The sequence below is a fragment of the Rissa tridactyla genome, chromosome 3 (genome assembly GCF_028500815.1).
Source record: "Rissa tridactyla isolate bRisTri1 chromosome 3, bRisTri1.patW.cur.20221130, whole genome shotgun sequence".
Taxonomy (NCBI): domain Eukaryota; kingdom Metazoa; phylum Chordata; class Aves; order Charadriiformes; family Laridae; genus Rissa; species Rissa tridactyla.
In genome coordinates, this window is record NC_071468.1 from 57,088,850 (window position 1) to 57,105,177 (window position 16,328).

The 16,328-nt window shown below is 40.0% G+C and overlaps 1 protein-coding gene across 1 annotated transcript in view; it reads left to right on the forward strand.

The window, feature by feature from the left end:
• Positions 1-16,328, forward strand: part of ESR1 (estrogen receptor 1) — a 169,917-nt gene that overhangs the window by 143,623 nt on the left and 9,966 nt on the right. Inside the window, 1 exon segment of the mRNA XM_054194804.1 lies at positions 14,029-14,162. Within this exon segment, the coding sequence (XP_054050779.1) occupies positions 14,029-14,162 (134 nt within the window).

A 16,328-nucleotide genomic window follows, 5' to 3' on the forward strand; every position in this document is an offset into this window, starting at 1 on the left:
AACAGTAGCCAGTTCTGTGAAACCAGCAGTTCTTTGCTCGCTAGCAGTTGAAAAGTAAATAGACTACAGCTTTTCCCCCAAGAGTCGTTACAAGAGGAAAAAGTACAGACCATTGTTATTCCACTGCTTAAATCTGTGCGGCATCTGTGCTTGGAAAACTCTGCCATTCTGATTTTCCTTATCTTAACAGGAATATTGAAAAAAGAGGAAATGTACCCAGAGGGGTTGCATAGGCATTCAAGGAGAGACGAGCTTTGGTACAAAGAATAACTAAATACACTGACTTGTCTGCCTGCGATGCTCAATAGAAGAAGGAAAACAAAATAGAGATGATAGAAATTGCATAAGGTCATGAATGCATTGAGAAGATGGTAATTCACAAGTTACCATCTCTTCCAATCTAGCACTAGAGGTAATCACTTGAAATCAGCAGATCCAAATGCATATATGCTTAGCCCAGGGATAAATATACCTTTGATATGAGCCAGTATGGTTGTTTTCATGTTATGTTCTAATGTTATTTTCTTATCTTGACTGCAAAAAATGTCTAGCAGCAAAAAATCAGTGTAGGGACTTATAAAATTTCAGTTAAACGTCATCAGTATTTCCATGTTTCTACCAGGTTATTTCCTTGTTTCTACGGAGAAATCTAGTCTGCTATTCAGTTGTTTTTTTTTTTTAATTTGGAAACTCTTGTTCACTTCCTCTTCCAGTGCTTGATGGAACTTTTTCATTCTTTTGGAAGAAATTGAAGAATTTTCCCTTGATTGACTTTAATACTGAGTAATGGCAGGAGGCCACGGATATCTTTAAACAGCAGCTAGCATGAATAGCATAAAGACAGCGTTCGCTGTAATAATAGTGAATGGCAGCTGAAGAATTTACTGCTTTTATGGCTTTGGTCTGAAAGTTTCTCACCACATCTGAAAAGAATCTTTTAAGTTTTCTGTGCAGATAGTGCTTTCCAGTGTTTTGATAGACAGAAGATTAGATAGAATAGAAGAGCATCAGGATGAAATCCAAGTATGTTTTGCTAGTCCCTCACCTTGTAAAGCGTTCCAAATGCCTAAGGACATCACACTTGTACTTGAGTACACTTTACTTGAGTAAATGCACAACATTTTTTTTGGCACTATGTAATTGTGGCTGCATTAATTACCATTGACTTATTAGAAAAATGGAAGCAAAGTGATCTCAGATCAAATAATCACAGACTCATAGAATTGTCTAGGTTGGAAGGGACCTTTAAGATCATTGAGTCCAACCATCACCCTAACACTGACAAAAACCATCAGTAAACCATATCGCTAAGCACTATGTCTACCCATCTTCTAAATACCTCCAGGGATGACAATTCCACCACTTCCCTGGGCAGCCTCTTCCAATGCTTGAGAACCCTTTCAGTGTAAAAATTTTTCCTAATATCCAGTCTAAGCCTCCCCTGATGCAACTTAAGGCCATTTCCTCTTGTCCTATCGCCTGTTACTTGGGAGAAGAGACCGACCCCCACCTCTCTACATCCTCCTTTCAGGTAGTTGTAGAGAGCAATAAGGTCTCCCCTCAGCCTGCTTTTCTCCAGGCTGAACAATCGCAGTTTCCTCAGCCGCTCCTCCTAAGACTTATTCTCCAGACCCCTCACCAGCTTTGTTGCCCTTCTCTGGACACACTCCAGCACCTCAATGTCTTTTTTTGTGGTGAGGGGCCCAAAACTGAACACAGTACTTGAGATGGGGCCTCACCAGTGCCGAGTACAGGGGGACGATCACTTCCTGAGTCCTACTCACCACACTGTTCCTGATACAGGCCAGGATGCTGTTGGCCTTCTTGGCCACCTGGGCACACTGCTGGCTCATATTCAGCCGGCAGTTGGCCAACACCCCCAGGTCCTTTTCTGCCAGGCAGCTCTCCAGCCACTCTTCCCCAAGCCTGTAGCACTGCATGGGGTTGTTGTGCCCCAAGTGCAGGACCCGTCACTTGGCCGTGTTGAACCTCATACAATTGGCCTCGGCCCATCGATCCAGCCTGCCCAGATCCCTATGCTTGATTCAGAATGCTTCATTAGTGACCTGCTGCTCTTACTTATTTCAAAGGGAAAAAACGCATACGCAACAAGTATATCTAAATTTGCACTTCAAAATAAATTTGAAAAACGATTGTGCATTTCATTTTCATCACATCTTTAATAGTAATAGATTCCATGCTGGAAACCCAACTCAAACAATCACCCTGTCATCAGGCTACTTACCTGATAGCGCTAAATAGATCAACTTGTAGAGAGTTATGGAATCTCTTGAAATAATTGAATTTCTCTTTCATGTTTCACTATATTGTTGGATTTTGAGATACATTATTATATTGTTAGACCCTAGAGAATGAAAAAAAATGTTACAAGAGAAAGAATTATACATCTTAAAATAATGCAAAAGCAATAATTTCTATTTATTGTAAATCAGTCTTTTCTGTGCCTTGGAGCAACAGTCAGAGACTACCTGATTTTGTAATTCAAACAACCTAAACATAAATTATGAGGGCCCTTCCAGAGTTTGCGGAAGTGGTTGGTAGTGCTCAAAGTGATGAACTCTTTTAAAAAAAAAAAAAAGAAAAAAAATTCCTTTCATTATGATCTTCCCAATTTTCAGCTGTTAGAAAAAGAGGCTCCCTGTGTGGGTTTGTAGGCACAGAACAGAATTTTTCAGAGAGAATGAAATCATTTCTGGATTCAACATAGCCCCTACACAAATTCTAAGATTGCTTGTTCATCTAGTCGCTCTGACCTTGGAAGCTCAGGCTCCAGTTCTAGGTCATGTTGAATTGCGATGCTGATCTTTCCAAAATTAAACTTTCTTTGCATTTATGATATGAAGAGAATTTTGAAATATTTTTTGGCTTTAAGGTGGTTCAGACTGAATATGAATTAAACTGAAAAAGGCCATCCTGTCAACAAGAATAACATTTTTTTCAGCCAATTATTGTAACTTTGTTATTCCCAAATGGATAGCCTTCATAATAATTTTCTAATCTAAATGTCTCAAATGTGACAAAAAAAATTAAATATCAGTTTTCTTAGAATTATTATAGCACCATTTTAGAGATTTTTCCTATCTGAATATTTGTGGATCCATTTCACATTGTATTTTATCAAGAAAAAAAATAATTAAAAGGTACCTAAAAGTTAATTGTCTATATATTTCAGACCTGATTCACCACTGCTGAAATATGTAGTGTATTCTTGCTTTATCTGCCTAGGTAGAGAATCCTCTGTTGATCTAGTCAGAAAAGACACTTTGTCCCGACTATATGGCTCTGAGGGCAAGGGTTAAGGGCACGGGAGCCCAGGTGGGCAATCCACTGGGGTGGCTGAGGAGAAACGGCTTGGGGAAGAGTGGATAGATCCTGCAGGTCAACAACTGGTTGCATAGCTGGTGTTAACAACGGGAATACAACTTTTATGATCATGGAACCTGCTCTGAGGGTCAAGGATTGTTAGGAGGAGATGGGATCAACCTCACCAAGCATAACAAAAGCACAGTTTCCACAGGATGGCCAACCTGGTAGAGGAAATTTAAACTAGGAACTACAGGGGAGGGAGATGATGACCCACAATCAAGTGAGGAAGGTGGTAGTCTGGGCTGGCAAGGAAAGGGTTCAGGGTGATGTGGACAGGAGAGATGTTGTAATCAACGAAATGTAGTAGTAGGAGACTCCCTTAAGTGTGCGTAAGGCACATAAAAATGGAAGCACCTACAGGACAGCGTGATGGGGGAAGCTCCATACATCTGTGAAGTCAGCACAGCTGGATGCTCTCTAGCCAGCAATGCTGCCTCCCAATGGTCCTGAGCAACCTGCTGTAGGTGGCCCTGCTCTGAGCAGGGGCATTGAACTAGATGATCTCCAGACAGCCTTCCCAACTTCAGCAATTCCAGTATTTGGTGACAAACTGTAGGTGAAAACAACTTTAAACTAGATTTTTATTTCTTTTTTAATTTATAAATGTGCTAGTCCATATTTATTGCAAAAATGTGTCAGTGATGACTTTTAAAGCTTGGACTTTAAAACTTTTGAGTATGTTTTAGCCAGCAATTGATCCAAACCTCTGTTCTGATAAGCTTATATTGAAAAAGAAAAAAGGGCTCTTAATAGTATGCTCCAGGAAGAGCAGGCTGTAATACCACTAATCGACTGTAGTCGATTAAGTTCTTCAGGGTGTGTCATTTGAAAGACAGCATTCAGGGAGAAATGGGATGAGTAAAAGATGTTGCTACCTCTGAATGAATTTGCTACCACCTTTAGTAACAAAGGCTCATGAACAAGTCAATTTAAAAAAAGAAAAATCACACAGAAAGCAACACAACAGAACCACTACAGAACAAGCCTTGTATTTTTAATTTATTTCTTTCTGAAACTCTCACCTTCATGCCCACCTACCACTTACTGGTCGATTTTTGTGACAGTACAAACCTAGTTGTTGTGATCAAAAGAGCCATTTTTTAAAGCAAACTGCTATTAAACCTCATGAGCAATGGCACAGAACAATAAATAAGCTAGGCATTTCTCTTCATCAGCAGGCCATGCAGATTGGAGAATGTCTTTGGAGATTGTTGTTTTGTTCCAGAACTTTGGGGGCTAATTTTTTTCAGATTTATTTTTTTCTCTGCTTACTTATTCCCTACCCTTTTCCACAATCTCCAGAGTTACTGGTTAAATGCAGGATGGTCTGAAGTAAAATTTCACTGCTGATAACAATTTCCTCATCTTTCAATTATTGATAAAGGATAGCATTGTAGAAAAGGGGGAATCCTCAAGTACTTCAGTAGCCCTCCAATGCCCATCTGGCAGTACTTAAGGCATGCCGGTGGATGTTCTTGATTTGGTCTTAAAACCTTGGAGATGGAGCTTTCCTGACACCCCTCTTCCTTAAGCTGTTTTAGTGTATGACTTTACATACAAATAGTAAGTGTTTATCAGTGTCTATTAATAGAAGTAATATATATAAAACACATTAATGTATATAAAAATCATCTCGTCTTGATGAAAGGTGATGAAAGGCATAAAGCCTGCAATAACATTCTAATGGACAGACCATAAAAAAATTGTGGGCTGGTAATTTTGTCAGCACTGGAAGAGGTAGGAATTGCCTAATTGGGCCTCAGGCTCAATCCTAATTGTTGCTTTGTTGCTATGGAAACATGGGTGCTGGGTGAAAACTGCTGCTATGCGTGGGCAACCACTTTTTTCAACCTGTTTTGGGGAAGTGATGAGGCCAACAGAAGTAACTCAAAGGGTGGGTTATGTGAAAAGGTATAAACATAACTGCTTAGCTCGGTGGAGGAAAAGAGAGCCTTGCACTTAGGGGTCCCTTCTCCTTCTACCTCTTTTCCTCCCTCAAAATTATGTTTGGAACTGATATTTCAGTTTCATTTCTTATTTGGCAGAAGTCTGTTTCAAGAAACTCTTGAAGGGAAAAAATTGTGATTTCATGTTGAATTATGTTGAATTATTCTCCAGTTGCCCAGCTGTGAGTGATTCTCAGACTGTGATTCATGCATTGACACTAATGGCACATATTTTTGAGTAAGTAGCCAAAAATATTGTATTTGTTTAAACAACAAGAAATAATTATTGCAACAGGGTTGTAAATCAACTGAAAAAGATTTTAGTGAGCTACCCCTCACCCCCCCAAAAAAGAAAAAAAAAAAAGAAAGGAAAATTAATACTTGAAGGTAACTTTCTAAAAAAAGTACATTCTCTCACTTGAATTTGTGTTCTTGCCTCTGGACAGGTAGACATTCTTCCTTGCCTATGCCACGACTGAATAAGTTAATGAATTAGAAATAAATCCTAACCAATTATAACAGAAGTATGAGAATGAGATGTAAGGAGGATAAAACGCCAAGAAGATATGCATTGAGAATGAAAAGACTATAATGAATAGAAAGGATTGTCCTCCTTCCAAAACTTTCTCCAAAACACAATCCAAGCTTACACGGATTAAGAGATTTTGAAGTATTAGAAAGTTGGGTTAACTTTTCTGTGCCAGATTTATGCATAAACTGAAGCCAGAGGGCTGTAATATGGTGGTGGTGTTTCTTTACAACTGCATTAGTACATCAAACCTTATTTGTATGATTTAAGGATTGCTTTTATTCTTTACTCAGGTGCTGACTGCATGTTTGGATTCTTGGTTAAAAAGCTCCACACCAGTAATAAATCCTTGCTTCTAATGGTACCCTTTGAAACTAAACTCTTCCAGGAACTTGTCCAACAATTTACTTCAGAAACAAAAATTTTGATTGCAGATCATTTTGTCCAACCTGCTTCTTGAAGCACCAGCTTAGGCCAGCTGTGACTTCGTGTAGCTTTCTTGAAAGTCTCTAAGGATGGAGAACACACAACCTTTCTGGGTACCTGTTTCAGGGTTGCACCACCCTCCTACAATCCAGCCCAAACCTTCCAAGCTGTAGCTTACAGCTGTTAATTACCTTTTGATTTAACGTTCACTGCTCCTGAGAAGACTTTGGTTACGCCCTGTTTGTAATGCCTCTTCAAGCAGTTGTAGACTGCAGGTTTTTTTGTCCCTTTCCCTACGTACTTTGCTTCCTTCTCACCAGACTGAACAGACTCAGTCACCCAACCTCTCCTAGCAGGCCATGCACTGCATGCCTCTGATCAACTCCACAACAGGAGGAGACATCCAACATCCTTCTTGAGCTGAGGGGCCTGAAACTGGACACAGGCAAAACCTCAGCAGGACCAAGTAGAGGTGGGGGAAAAAATAATTTCTCTTGTGCTTCTGGACACATTCTTCCTAACATAATTTGCATGCAATTTGCCTTATCCACAAAGAGAGAATGCTGTTGGCTTATATTTTTTTTGATTTCCATTTTCCAGGAGGGTTGCTGCACAGCCCAGTGTTCTCCAACCTGTACTGATGCACAGGTTTATCTGGCCCTGGGTGCAGAATTTTGTACTTCTCCTTGTTGAACTTTATGAGGTTTCTGTTGGTTCATTCCTCCAGGATGACTCTAACACTGAAGTTGTGCTACGTAGTATATCAGCCTCCCTCCAGCCCCAATTTAATATCATCTGCAAATTTGAAGATTAATTTTTTATCATCATTTAGATTATTGATAAATATATTGAACAGCATTGGCTCCAGAGTCAACCTCGAAGTACTTTTTACCTATCACAAACTAGGTGTTGAGCTATCAATGTATACTTTCAGTCTGCTGATCCAGCCCATTTTCCACCCATATATCTGTCTGTCTGGTCAGCCTGTACTTCCCTGGCTTACAGATAAGAATGCTGTAAACCAAAAGCCTTACTATGGTTGAATTATATTGCATCCACCAGCTTCCCTTTGATCATTTAACTAATTGTTTTATTATAGAGTCAATCAGGTTGGTCAAGCACAATCTGGTTTCCTGGATCCTCCTTGTTTTTGTCAAAGTTGTGTTATCCTTCTACTATTTGCCTGTGACCTCTTTCAATTTCTGTTGATTTTTTCTAAGTGACAGATAGTAACCTAATGAATACATTGACAAACTATTTCAGCACCCTGAACCCCATTTGGCCTCAAAGATTGGTATTACTCTTCAAAGTAATTACTAATTCTCTAAGTAATTCCTTAACCTGTCAATATGCTTCTGTTGGCTTTGACAGTGAAATCTGACACACACAAAAAAGAAAAGCTGTTGAGTGTTTCCGTCTATTCCAGGTAGTCATTCATGAGGTTTTCTCCCCCATTTGTCAACTCTTCATTCTCACTGAAATTCCATTTGTTGCTGCCATACTTGTAAAATCACTCCTCGTTACCCTGTGTCCTTCACTAGTTTTAGACATAAATGCTCAAACAGTGCTTTGGTACTCCTCCTTTGCTGACTGCTTTTATTTATATTTCTTATATGTTCTTTTGCATTTTAGTTCATTAAGGGGCTCCTTGCTTAGCCAGGTGGATCTTCTGTTGAAATACCTGGTCTTCCTCTACTTTGGGATGGGATTGTTCCTGACCTCTCAATAAGTTTTCCTTAAAATATCGTCTTGTTCCATTGACACTTTCCCCATCATGTCTCCAAGAATATTCTGCCTAGCAATTCACGAAATAAATCTGTTCTTCTGACACCCGGAGTCATAGTTCCGTTGTTTGCATTCCCAGCTTACCTCTTGATCCTGAGCTCAATCACATCTCATGGTTGCTGCAGCCAAATTTCCTATCTGTGTCCACATTCACCAGCAATGAGGAGTGAGTCAATAGAGCATTGCCCTTGGTTGGCCACTGTGCTGTTTGTGTTGGGAAGTTATGATCAACACAGTCCAGAAACTCCCTGGATTACTTGCACAATGTTATGTTGACCTTCCAGCCAATGACTGCAGTCTATCCATGTAGAAATCGTCCACAAGACTGTAGATTGGGAGACTTCTATGAGCTATTTATAGAAAGACTTTATACTCTTTGTCAGACAGTTTGTAACAATCCCCGCCCTCTTGCCCCCGTGTCGTTGGTGTTAATTTCTGATCTGACCTATACAGTCTCCTGACATATGTGGTTCTGGTTTCTTATGGTTTGTGCAATCTAGCTCTCCCTTTATGTAGACCTCAAGTTCTTCCTCTCTTCTTCCATGCTTGTCTTTCCTAATGAAGTTGTGCCCATCCATGACAATTCTCCAATCATATGTGCTTTCTGGTCTGATCTGTGCCCTATCCCACCAAGCCTTTGTGTTTCCAGTCTCATCACAGCTGTCTGACTGTGTACAGACTGTCAATTCTCCTTCTGTGTAAGAGCACAGGCATTTGATTTAAGTCTGTGAATACCCTTCCATCTAAATGGGGATGTGAATGTTATCCCTGCAGCTTTCTCTCAATCATGCCTCCCCTATTTCCTAACCTACCTTTAGTCTTAGGAACACATCCTGTGACAAGCCTTGCCTGGAGGCTTCCTCACCAAGTTACTAAGTCCATTTGTGAAGATGACCTTCCTTCTCCTAGTCTGGTGGATCCCATCTGCTCTTGCCAGTCCCTCGTCATCAAATGAAGTACCATGATCAAAGAAGCCAGAGAGACAACAAATATACAGTCCGGCTTTGGTTTGATGGGTGCATCTGTGCCTACTTGGGCTTTTTCCTTTGAATGGAAAGTTTGATGAGAATATCCCCCAAGTCCCTGTTCCCCTCACCTAAACACCCTTCACTGTTAATATTTACTTGTCTGTCACGTGATCCTGTGTTTCTGTAAAAGACATTTCTGAGATCCAGGGGTTTTCCAAGACTGAAATAAAATCTAAGTTCTTATTCCTACATACTGGGTTTGAGGAGGAGACGATTGAGTTAGTAAAAGAGGACTGAGACATGAATCTCTCAAGAAGTCTTGTCACGTACAAGTCCACGGGATGGACTGCATCCCAGAGTGTTGGATGATGTCATTGTGAGGTTGTTCTCTGTCATCTTTGAAAGGCTGTGGAGACCAGGAGAGGTCCTCAGTTATTGAAGAAAGGCATGTGTCGCACCCATCTCCAAAAGAAGAAAGAAAAACAGTCTGGGAACTACAGGTTGGCCAGTCAGCATCACTTCTATCACAAGGAATATCATAGAGCAAGTTCTCTGGGAAGTTGTTTGTGTGAATAGGAAGGAGAAAATGGTGAGTGTGAATTAGCACAGATTTAGGGTGTATTGTGCTTGACCAATCTGATTGCCTTCTGTGATAAGATGACTAGGCCTCTTGTTAATGGTTCACACTCTACCCTGATACTAGTTACAGTTGGAGTTCCTCAGGGGTCTATCCTAGGATGCGTCCTGTTAAATGTCTTTGACAATGACCTGGAGGAAGAAATGGAGTGCGCTGTCTTCAAATCCGATAACACCAGATGACACCAAAGCAGGGGTGCAGTTGATATGCTCAAGGGCAGAGCTGCCATACAGGTGGACACAGACAGGCTGGAGGAATGTGCTGACAGGAACCTCATGAAATTCAGCCAGGAGAAATGCGAAGTGTGAAGTCCACCTGTGATGGACTTAATCCACTGCTACTGTTCAAGCTGGGGAACAGCTCTGCTGGAAAGGACCTGGGATGCTGGTGAACAGCAACCTGTGCGTGTGCCCACACTGCAACATGGCAGCAATGAAGGCCAACAGTATCCACAGCTGTATCAGTGTCAGTGTAGGCAGCAGAGCAAGGGAAGTGATTATTCCACTTTTATTTGGCACTCATTAGACCACGTCTGGAATATCGCATTCAGCTTTTCACCTCTCATTACAGGAAAGATGTTAATGAACTTTAGTAAACCTACTGATGAGACATCAGGGTGGGAGCACATGCCTTGTGGCTGGGAGAAGTGGATTTCTTCAGCCTGGAGAAGAGATGGCTTTTGAGCATGCCTAATCTAAAATCTACAAGGAGGTTATCAAGGCTCTTTATTAAGATGCCTGATGGGAGACTGAGAAACAGGAGTCATAATTTGAGGCAGAGGAGGTTCTGACTGGATATAGGGGAGAAAAAAAACCATGATGATGAAAATAATTAAGCTGAGAGAGGTTATGCAGTCTCCATTCTTGGAGCGTTTCAAAACCAGACTTGCATAAAGCCTTGAGTTAGCTGACCCTGCTTTGAGTGGGAGGTTGGACTAAAGACATCCTGATGCCTGGAAAATGCTGTGATACTGTAGACTTCCTAAAGTTAATGCACATAGAACTTTCATGCAGTAACTTAAGACTTTTAATGCACAGGCTTTAACTTTCCTAAACATTTCCCAATAGCCAAGTTTTAAGGATTCTTCTGAGAATACACTCTGATGCTTTGCAGTAAACAAGTTTTTATTGTTTTGTTTTCAGTAAGCTGAGAGTACACGAAGACAACAGCATGATGGTGGTATAAGGATAATTTTCAGATCTATTACTTAATTTGTCCTCCAGGAAAGTTATCTAGGCCTTCCTAGATAGGCCTTCCTATCAACTGGACATATAGCTGTGAAGATGTGATAATACTATCAGCTTATGTTAGAAAGTTAGAAGGCAGTTCAAGAGAATTGGAGATCCTATTTCAGATAGTTTCTGTTGGTTAACAAAGAAAATCGGTATTGTAGCCTAGATAATAAAAATGTTGATTAGAAGCCTGCATTTCAAAAACACTAAGCTCCTGCAGTTCCCACTGATTTCAGTGGAGTTGGATCTGCTGCCTAACTCTGAAAACAAAGCAGAAATTTCTAAATTGTTTCTTGCACACAGGTAAAATACTTTAGATTAAGTTAGATACCTAGCTTTAGGTATCTGTCTATCTATCTAGTAAAGAGATAGTCTTCTTTTTCTTAGGAAGTAGCCTGGTATTTCACCCACTGCAGATAGCAAAGCAAATGGGATTAGAAAGTTTTTAGAATCTCTTAAATCTACATAATTTTTATTTATCATCTACCATATAAGTTCTGTTGGTGGGAAATAGACGTGCACAGAGATTTAGGCACATGGACTATGTGTTGGAGGACTAGAGATTTTTATCCAGAGGTTGTACTTGTCAGCAAGAGGATCTGGATTGGAATATTGATCTTGTAAACTACAGTCCATTGAACTATTTTGGTAAAAAGTACCTGAGAATTATTCTTACTTGCTATCAAATGTCTTTTCCATTTTATGAGTCTCCATAAGGCATTTAAAAATTGGGGAATTATTTAAGTTAATGCAAAACTATTAAAGGCTTTTAGACCTGTGAAACTGTGCTTAACTCTATATATGCAAAGTTAATGTTTCTCTAGTTGTAGACAAAAATATTGTATCAGAAGCAGTGGAACTATTCCCACTGTGAAAATTCGTGTTTATTTTACTTCCATAGGATTTAAATTTTAGCATGCAAAATAGATTTTGAGGTAATAGTAGTTGTTCGTATTCTCATGCCTTGAGTGCCTGATTTCTGTTTGTTTTTTGTTTGACAATGGCGCTATTAAATACTACTTTTCCTTTGTTTATTTTTTTGGTGTCTGAGCAGAGGAGGAATATACTTGAATCCAACCAGTTCAGTTTTGCAGCTTTATTCTGCCTAAGCAGGGCAGCAACATGGTCGTTGCTGAAGAGCTCTCTGCATCCAACTCTGAACAGTGTAACTGATTGGTCATCAAATCATTGAAAACTCGCTGTCTGAGTTCAGATTCAGCCTTCAGGCTAAAGAGACAGAATGTGAATTTCAGCAAAGTTCAGATATACCAGGCTGAGATCAGTCCTTTAGTTTAGCTCCTCAGTCAAGGCATTGTAAATGAGGGTGCAAAAGGCATCACACACTTTACATGGAAGATGGCATTGAGCCTGCCTGCTAAGCTTAAGACTTAGACTTTTGTCCGTGACCTTTTACACTGCACTTGTTACCATAGGCTGTGGGAACCTAAGATGAAATTATGAATGTTGCTGGTCATACCAGAGAAGCTGCTAGAGCTTAAACCACCATGACTTCAGCAAAATTTAAAGAGCCAGAAAAGGCCAAAAAATTTGCATTGACAAATGTTGCAGCTCAGTACCGCGTGCCTGCTGGAATCAAATTCTGAGTTAAGTGCTAGTGAAATGTATGGGGCGAATTAGGCACTTCTTAGGAGTGCTCAGTGTGCAGCTGCCTGGTAGCCCATAGGGACAGAGGCGAGAAGGAGCAACCAGTCCTCCTTATGCCTTTCTACTATTTCCATTCCCAAGGCTGGATCATCTCTGTCTTACAGAAAAATCAGAGAACATGCGCTGTTGTTAACAGTGACTAGAAAAGTTGCTTGGGATCCCACATTTTCAAACATTACTGTATTTTAACCAACAACCTATTGGCTGTTTTAAGGAAGTACCTCTCTATTTTCTTGGCATTGTCCTGCTTTGTTTAAATGTCTCAGAAAGCAGATGGCACACGTTCTGTCATATGCCATAGTCACTGGCTCATAGGCACTGCTCTGGGATAAGGGAGATGTAGATTTAGGTTCAAGCACCGAATTAAACTGAATTGGGATTTGAACTTGGAAGGAAATGATCTTCAAAATTTTGTTCATAAAAGCCATATCTAAAAAATACTATATTTTTAGACAGCAGATCTGATCACTCGTTAAGTCTTACATGTTATGGTTTCACTCAGAAAGTCCTAATAAAATTGCAAGTAGGTAGTTTTTAGTAAAAGGTAGCAATATAAATGATCTAAAAATCCATGACCTGGAAATCTGCAGACTAAACTTCCATAAAAATTAACTAGAATCTGCATTAATTCTTGAACTCCGGGTTCGGTGTGCAAGATGAAAAAAAAAGTGAGTAAGAATACTTATTGTATTGTTTGTATACGTATTGTACTCTTATTGTATAGTATTGTGAGCAGAGGGAGGCGGTTAATTGCCCTTACTAATGAACACTTTGAGATTTCCCAAACTTTAGCTTTGTTTAATGCTGTAATGTAAAAAATTATCTGATTTGTGGAGTGAAATGATAGTTTTAATCAGACTCAGTCATACAGACGATATTTTGGCCTCATAAGTCCTTCTTGAGCTCGTGAATAAGCTTATTCTTTAAGGAGGCATTATGCTGATATAAGAAAAATGGGAGAAGCATGTCAGAACATTACAGATTGCAAGGCCAGGTAGAAACAAGTACAAAACATTAGGGAGGGAGAAATGCAAAGAACGGGGACTCATTCAGTTAAAGGAAAAAATAAAGAACGAGGAAACAAAGCAATACAAACGGAACAGGAAAAAAAATCAAAATGTAGTTTTAAATACATCTTTTCCTCAATGTAAAGGTGTGGTTGTGTCAATCTCTTATGTTCCAACACAGTAATTCCCTGGTGATGAGTTTATGAAATCGACATTTTGGGGGGAGGGGGAATATAGTATTTAATTATTTATTCATTTTATGTGGAGTACTGAGAACTATGATTTTGTAATCGCGCATACACCAAATGAGCATAGAGTAGGAAGTCACAGGCCAGCTAGTGCACTGGGGAAATCAAATTGGAGGAGAATGATCCAGGGGGATGAAAAGCTCACACTGCCACCACGTTAAAGCTGTGAATATCTCCCCCTTGATGGTATTCACACAGGAATCAAGGAAAATGTGTAGAGGGCATGGTGGAAATCTTTGACATGCTGCTGGCTACTGCTGCTCGGTTTCGCATGATGAACCTTCAAGGGGAGGAATTTGTGTGCCTTAAGTCCATCATCCTGCTCAACTCCGGTAAGTGGTGTGCTTTGCCCTCGCGCGGGTAATTGTCATTGCTTCTGCATGTGGTTGAACGTTGCTTGTTGTCACCAATTGAGGCTTTCATTTTGAGACCGCAGCAATCAAAAGGGGGCTGTCAACACAGATGCAGGCAGGGATGGAAGTGGGCAAACCTGTTCAGTGGTGTAGGTGGGACCCAGCAATTAACGCAGTGTTTCGAGAGTTCCCCTAAGGAAAGACTGTAAAAGAAAAAATACAGCAAGTGAAGTCAGTGATAATCAGAGGCAAATCTCCTTCTGCACATAAGAGAGATGGGAGCACTGACTGAGGCTAGGAGATATTAAATCTTCATTTCTTCAAGGTTCATATTCAGCAGGTTCGAATCAGTGGTGCTTTGTGCGGCAGAAGGTCAGAGTTGATCTGATAATCTGGATGAGTGGTCTGGTTTTGGGTGTGGAGTTTTATTTTACGTTAAATGAAAGTTTATAGCTGCTGGGAAGTCTGGCGTTTTTACAAGACTCTTGACGGTGATAGATCAGAGGGCATGGTTCGGGTTGAGATGTTACAGGTTCACGATGAAAGCAGTTTACACCGTTGCTGTGCAGAGCGTCATGTATTACTCTGGCTTGCATACTGCACTTACGCAGTGTATCTGAGTACACTGTAACCTGAATGTGTATGTATATATGGCCACAGAATGTAAGTCTGTATTGCTTGTAATTGCCTTTATGCATAAAGGTAATGAAATTTACATTTCAGTTTTTGCATTCCTATAACCAACTAATTTTATAACTGTCTGAGGAGTTAACTACTAGGTGATGAGAATGTGGACATGAGTTTCTGACTGTCAGGCCCTTTAGATGCCCAAATTAGGAGGCTAGACTGCATTACAGAGATAAGTAACATAATTTGGGGTATTTGTAATAGTTGTGTAAGTGTTGTTTGGCATAGATACTCTAAAATGTCGTCTGGAGATGCTTTTCTTCACAGAATACAGCCAGCCTCCTTAGGTGAAGTGTTGGGACACACATGAAATATTTTGTGCTCTGAAGCACACGGCACACGTGATGTATGAGGGGAGGCTGAGAGAGCTGGGTTTGTTCATCCTGTAAAAGGGAAGACTAAGGGAAGGTCTAACAGCAGTCCTCAGGTGGGTGATGAACAGGTTATGGAGACTCTTCTCAGGGCCAGACTCTTCTCAGAGGTGCAAGAGGAAAGGACAAGCTGCAATGGGGACAAACCACAGCAAGGCAGATCCCGACTAGATGAACAGAACAAAAAATCCTCCCAGTGAGAGGTTAAGTACTGGAACAAGTTGGTCAGAAAGATGGTAGGATCTCCATCATTGGAGATACTAAAAACTCAGCTGGACAAAGCTCTGGGCAGATTGACCTAACCCTGAAGTTACTGCTATTTGAGAAGGAGGTTAAACTAGATGACCTCCAAGCCTCCTTTAACCTGATTTTTTTCTATAATTGCACATGTAAATATACGCAAGTCTTCTGCTAAAGAAACAGCAGATAAATACACAATGAATTTTTGGCCCTTACGCTATCTGTACTATACATGCATACGATTAAAAATGATTTAATCAAGTGGACTAATTAAACAAATTGGACTAGTTATGCTACATTTCATATTTAAAAGCAGTCTGCTTTTGGATTCTAAAGCTTTGTGTGGGTTTAATTCACTGAGTGTACACAAACATTTCTTTATTAAATCCTTGGACATCTGTTAGTCTCTTCACATGAGGAAGTGCTGTTTATTGCTTTTGTTGGACATTTATTTTCTCTTTTTTTTTTTGCAACATCTTTCAAGGCTGTTTAATATCTTTACACTCCTTTTCTGTGTGGTCTTGGGCAAAATGCAAGTGATTTTTTTTTTATTTGCTCTCACTGCATGTGGAAAAGATGGAAGGTTTTGTTTGTAAAGCAAAATATACATTTATGCTACTTCCAAATTTTTCCTGAGATATCAAGGAGACAGCATGTCTGTAACAACAAGGACAGAATTGTCTCTAACTAAATAACAAACCAGAAGGTGCCCCTCTAAAGCTGCAGCAATAAGTCTTTTGACTAAAAAGCAAAATTATATTTTTGAAAAACACATTCAGTTCAATAATAAAGGGCTGTTTCTTAATACTGGAACATAAATATTAGAAACATGAAAGGGCAACATGAT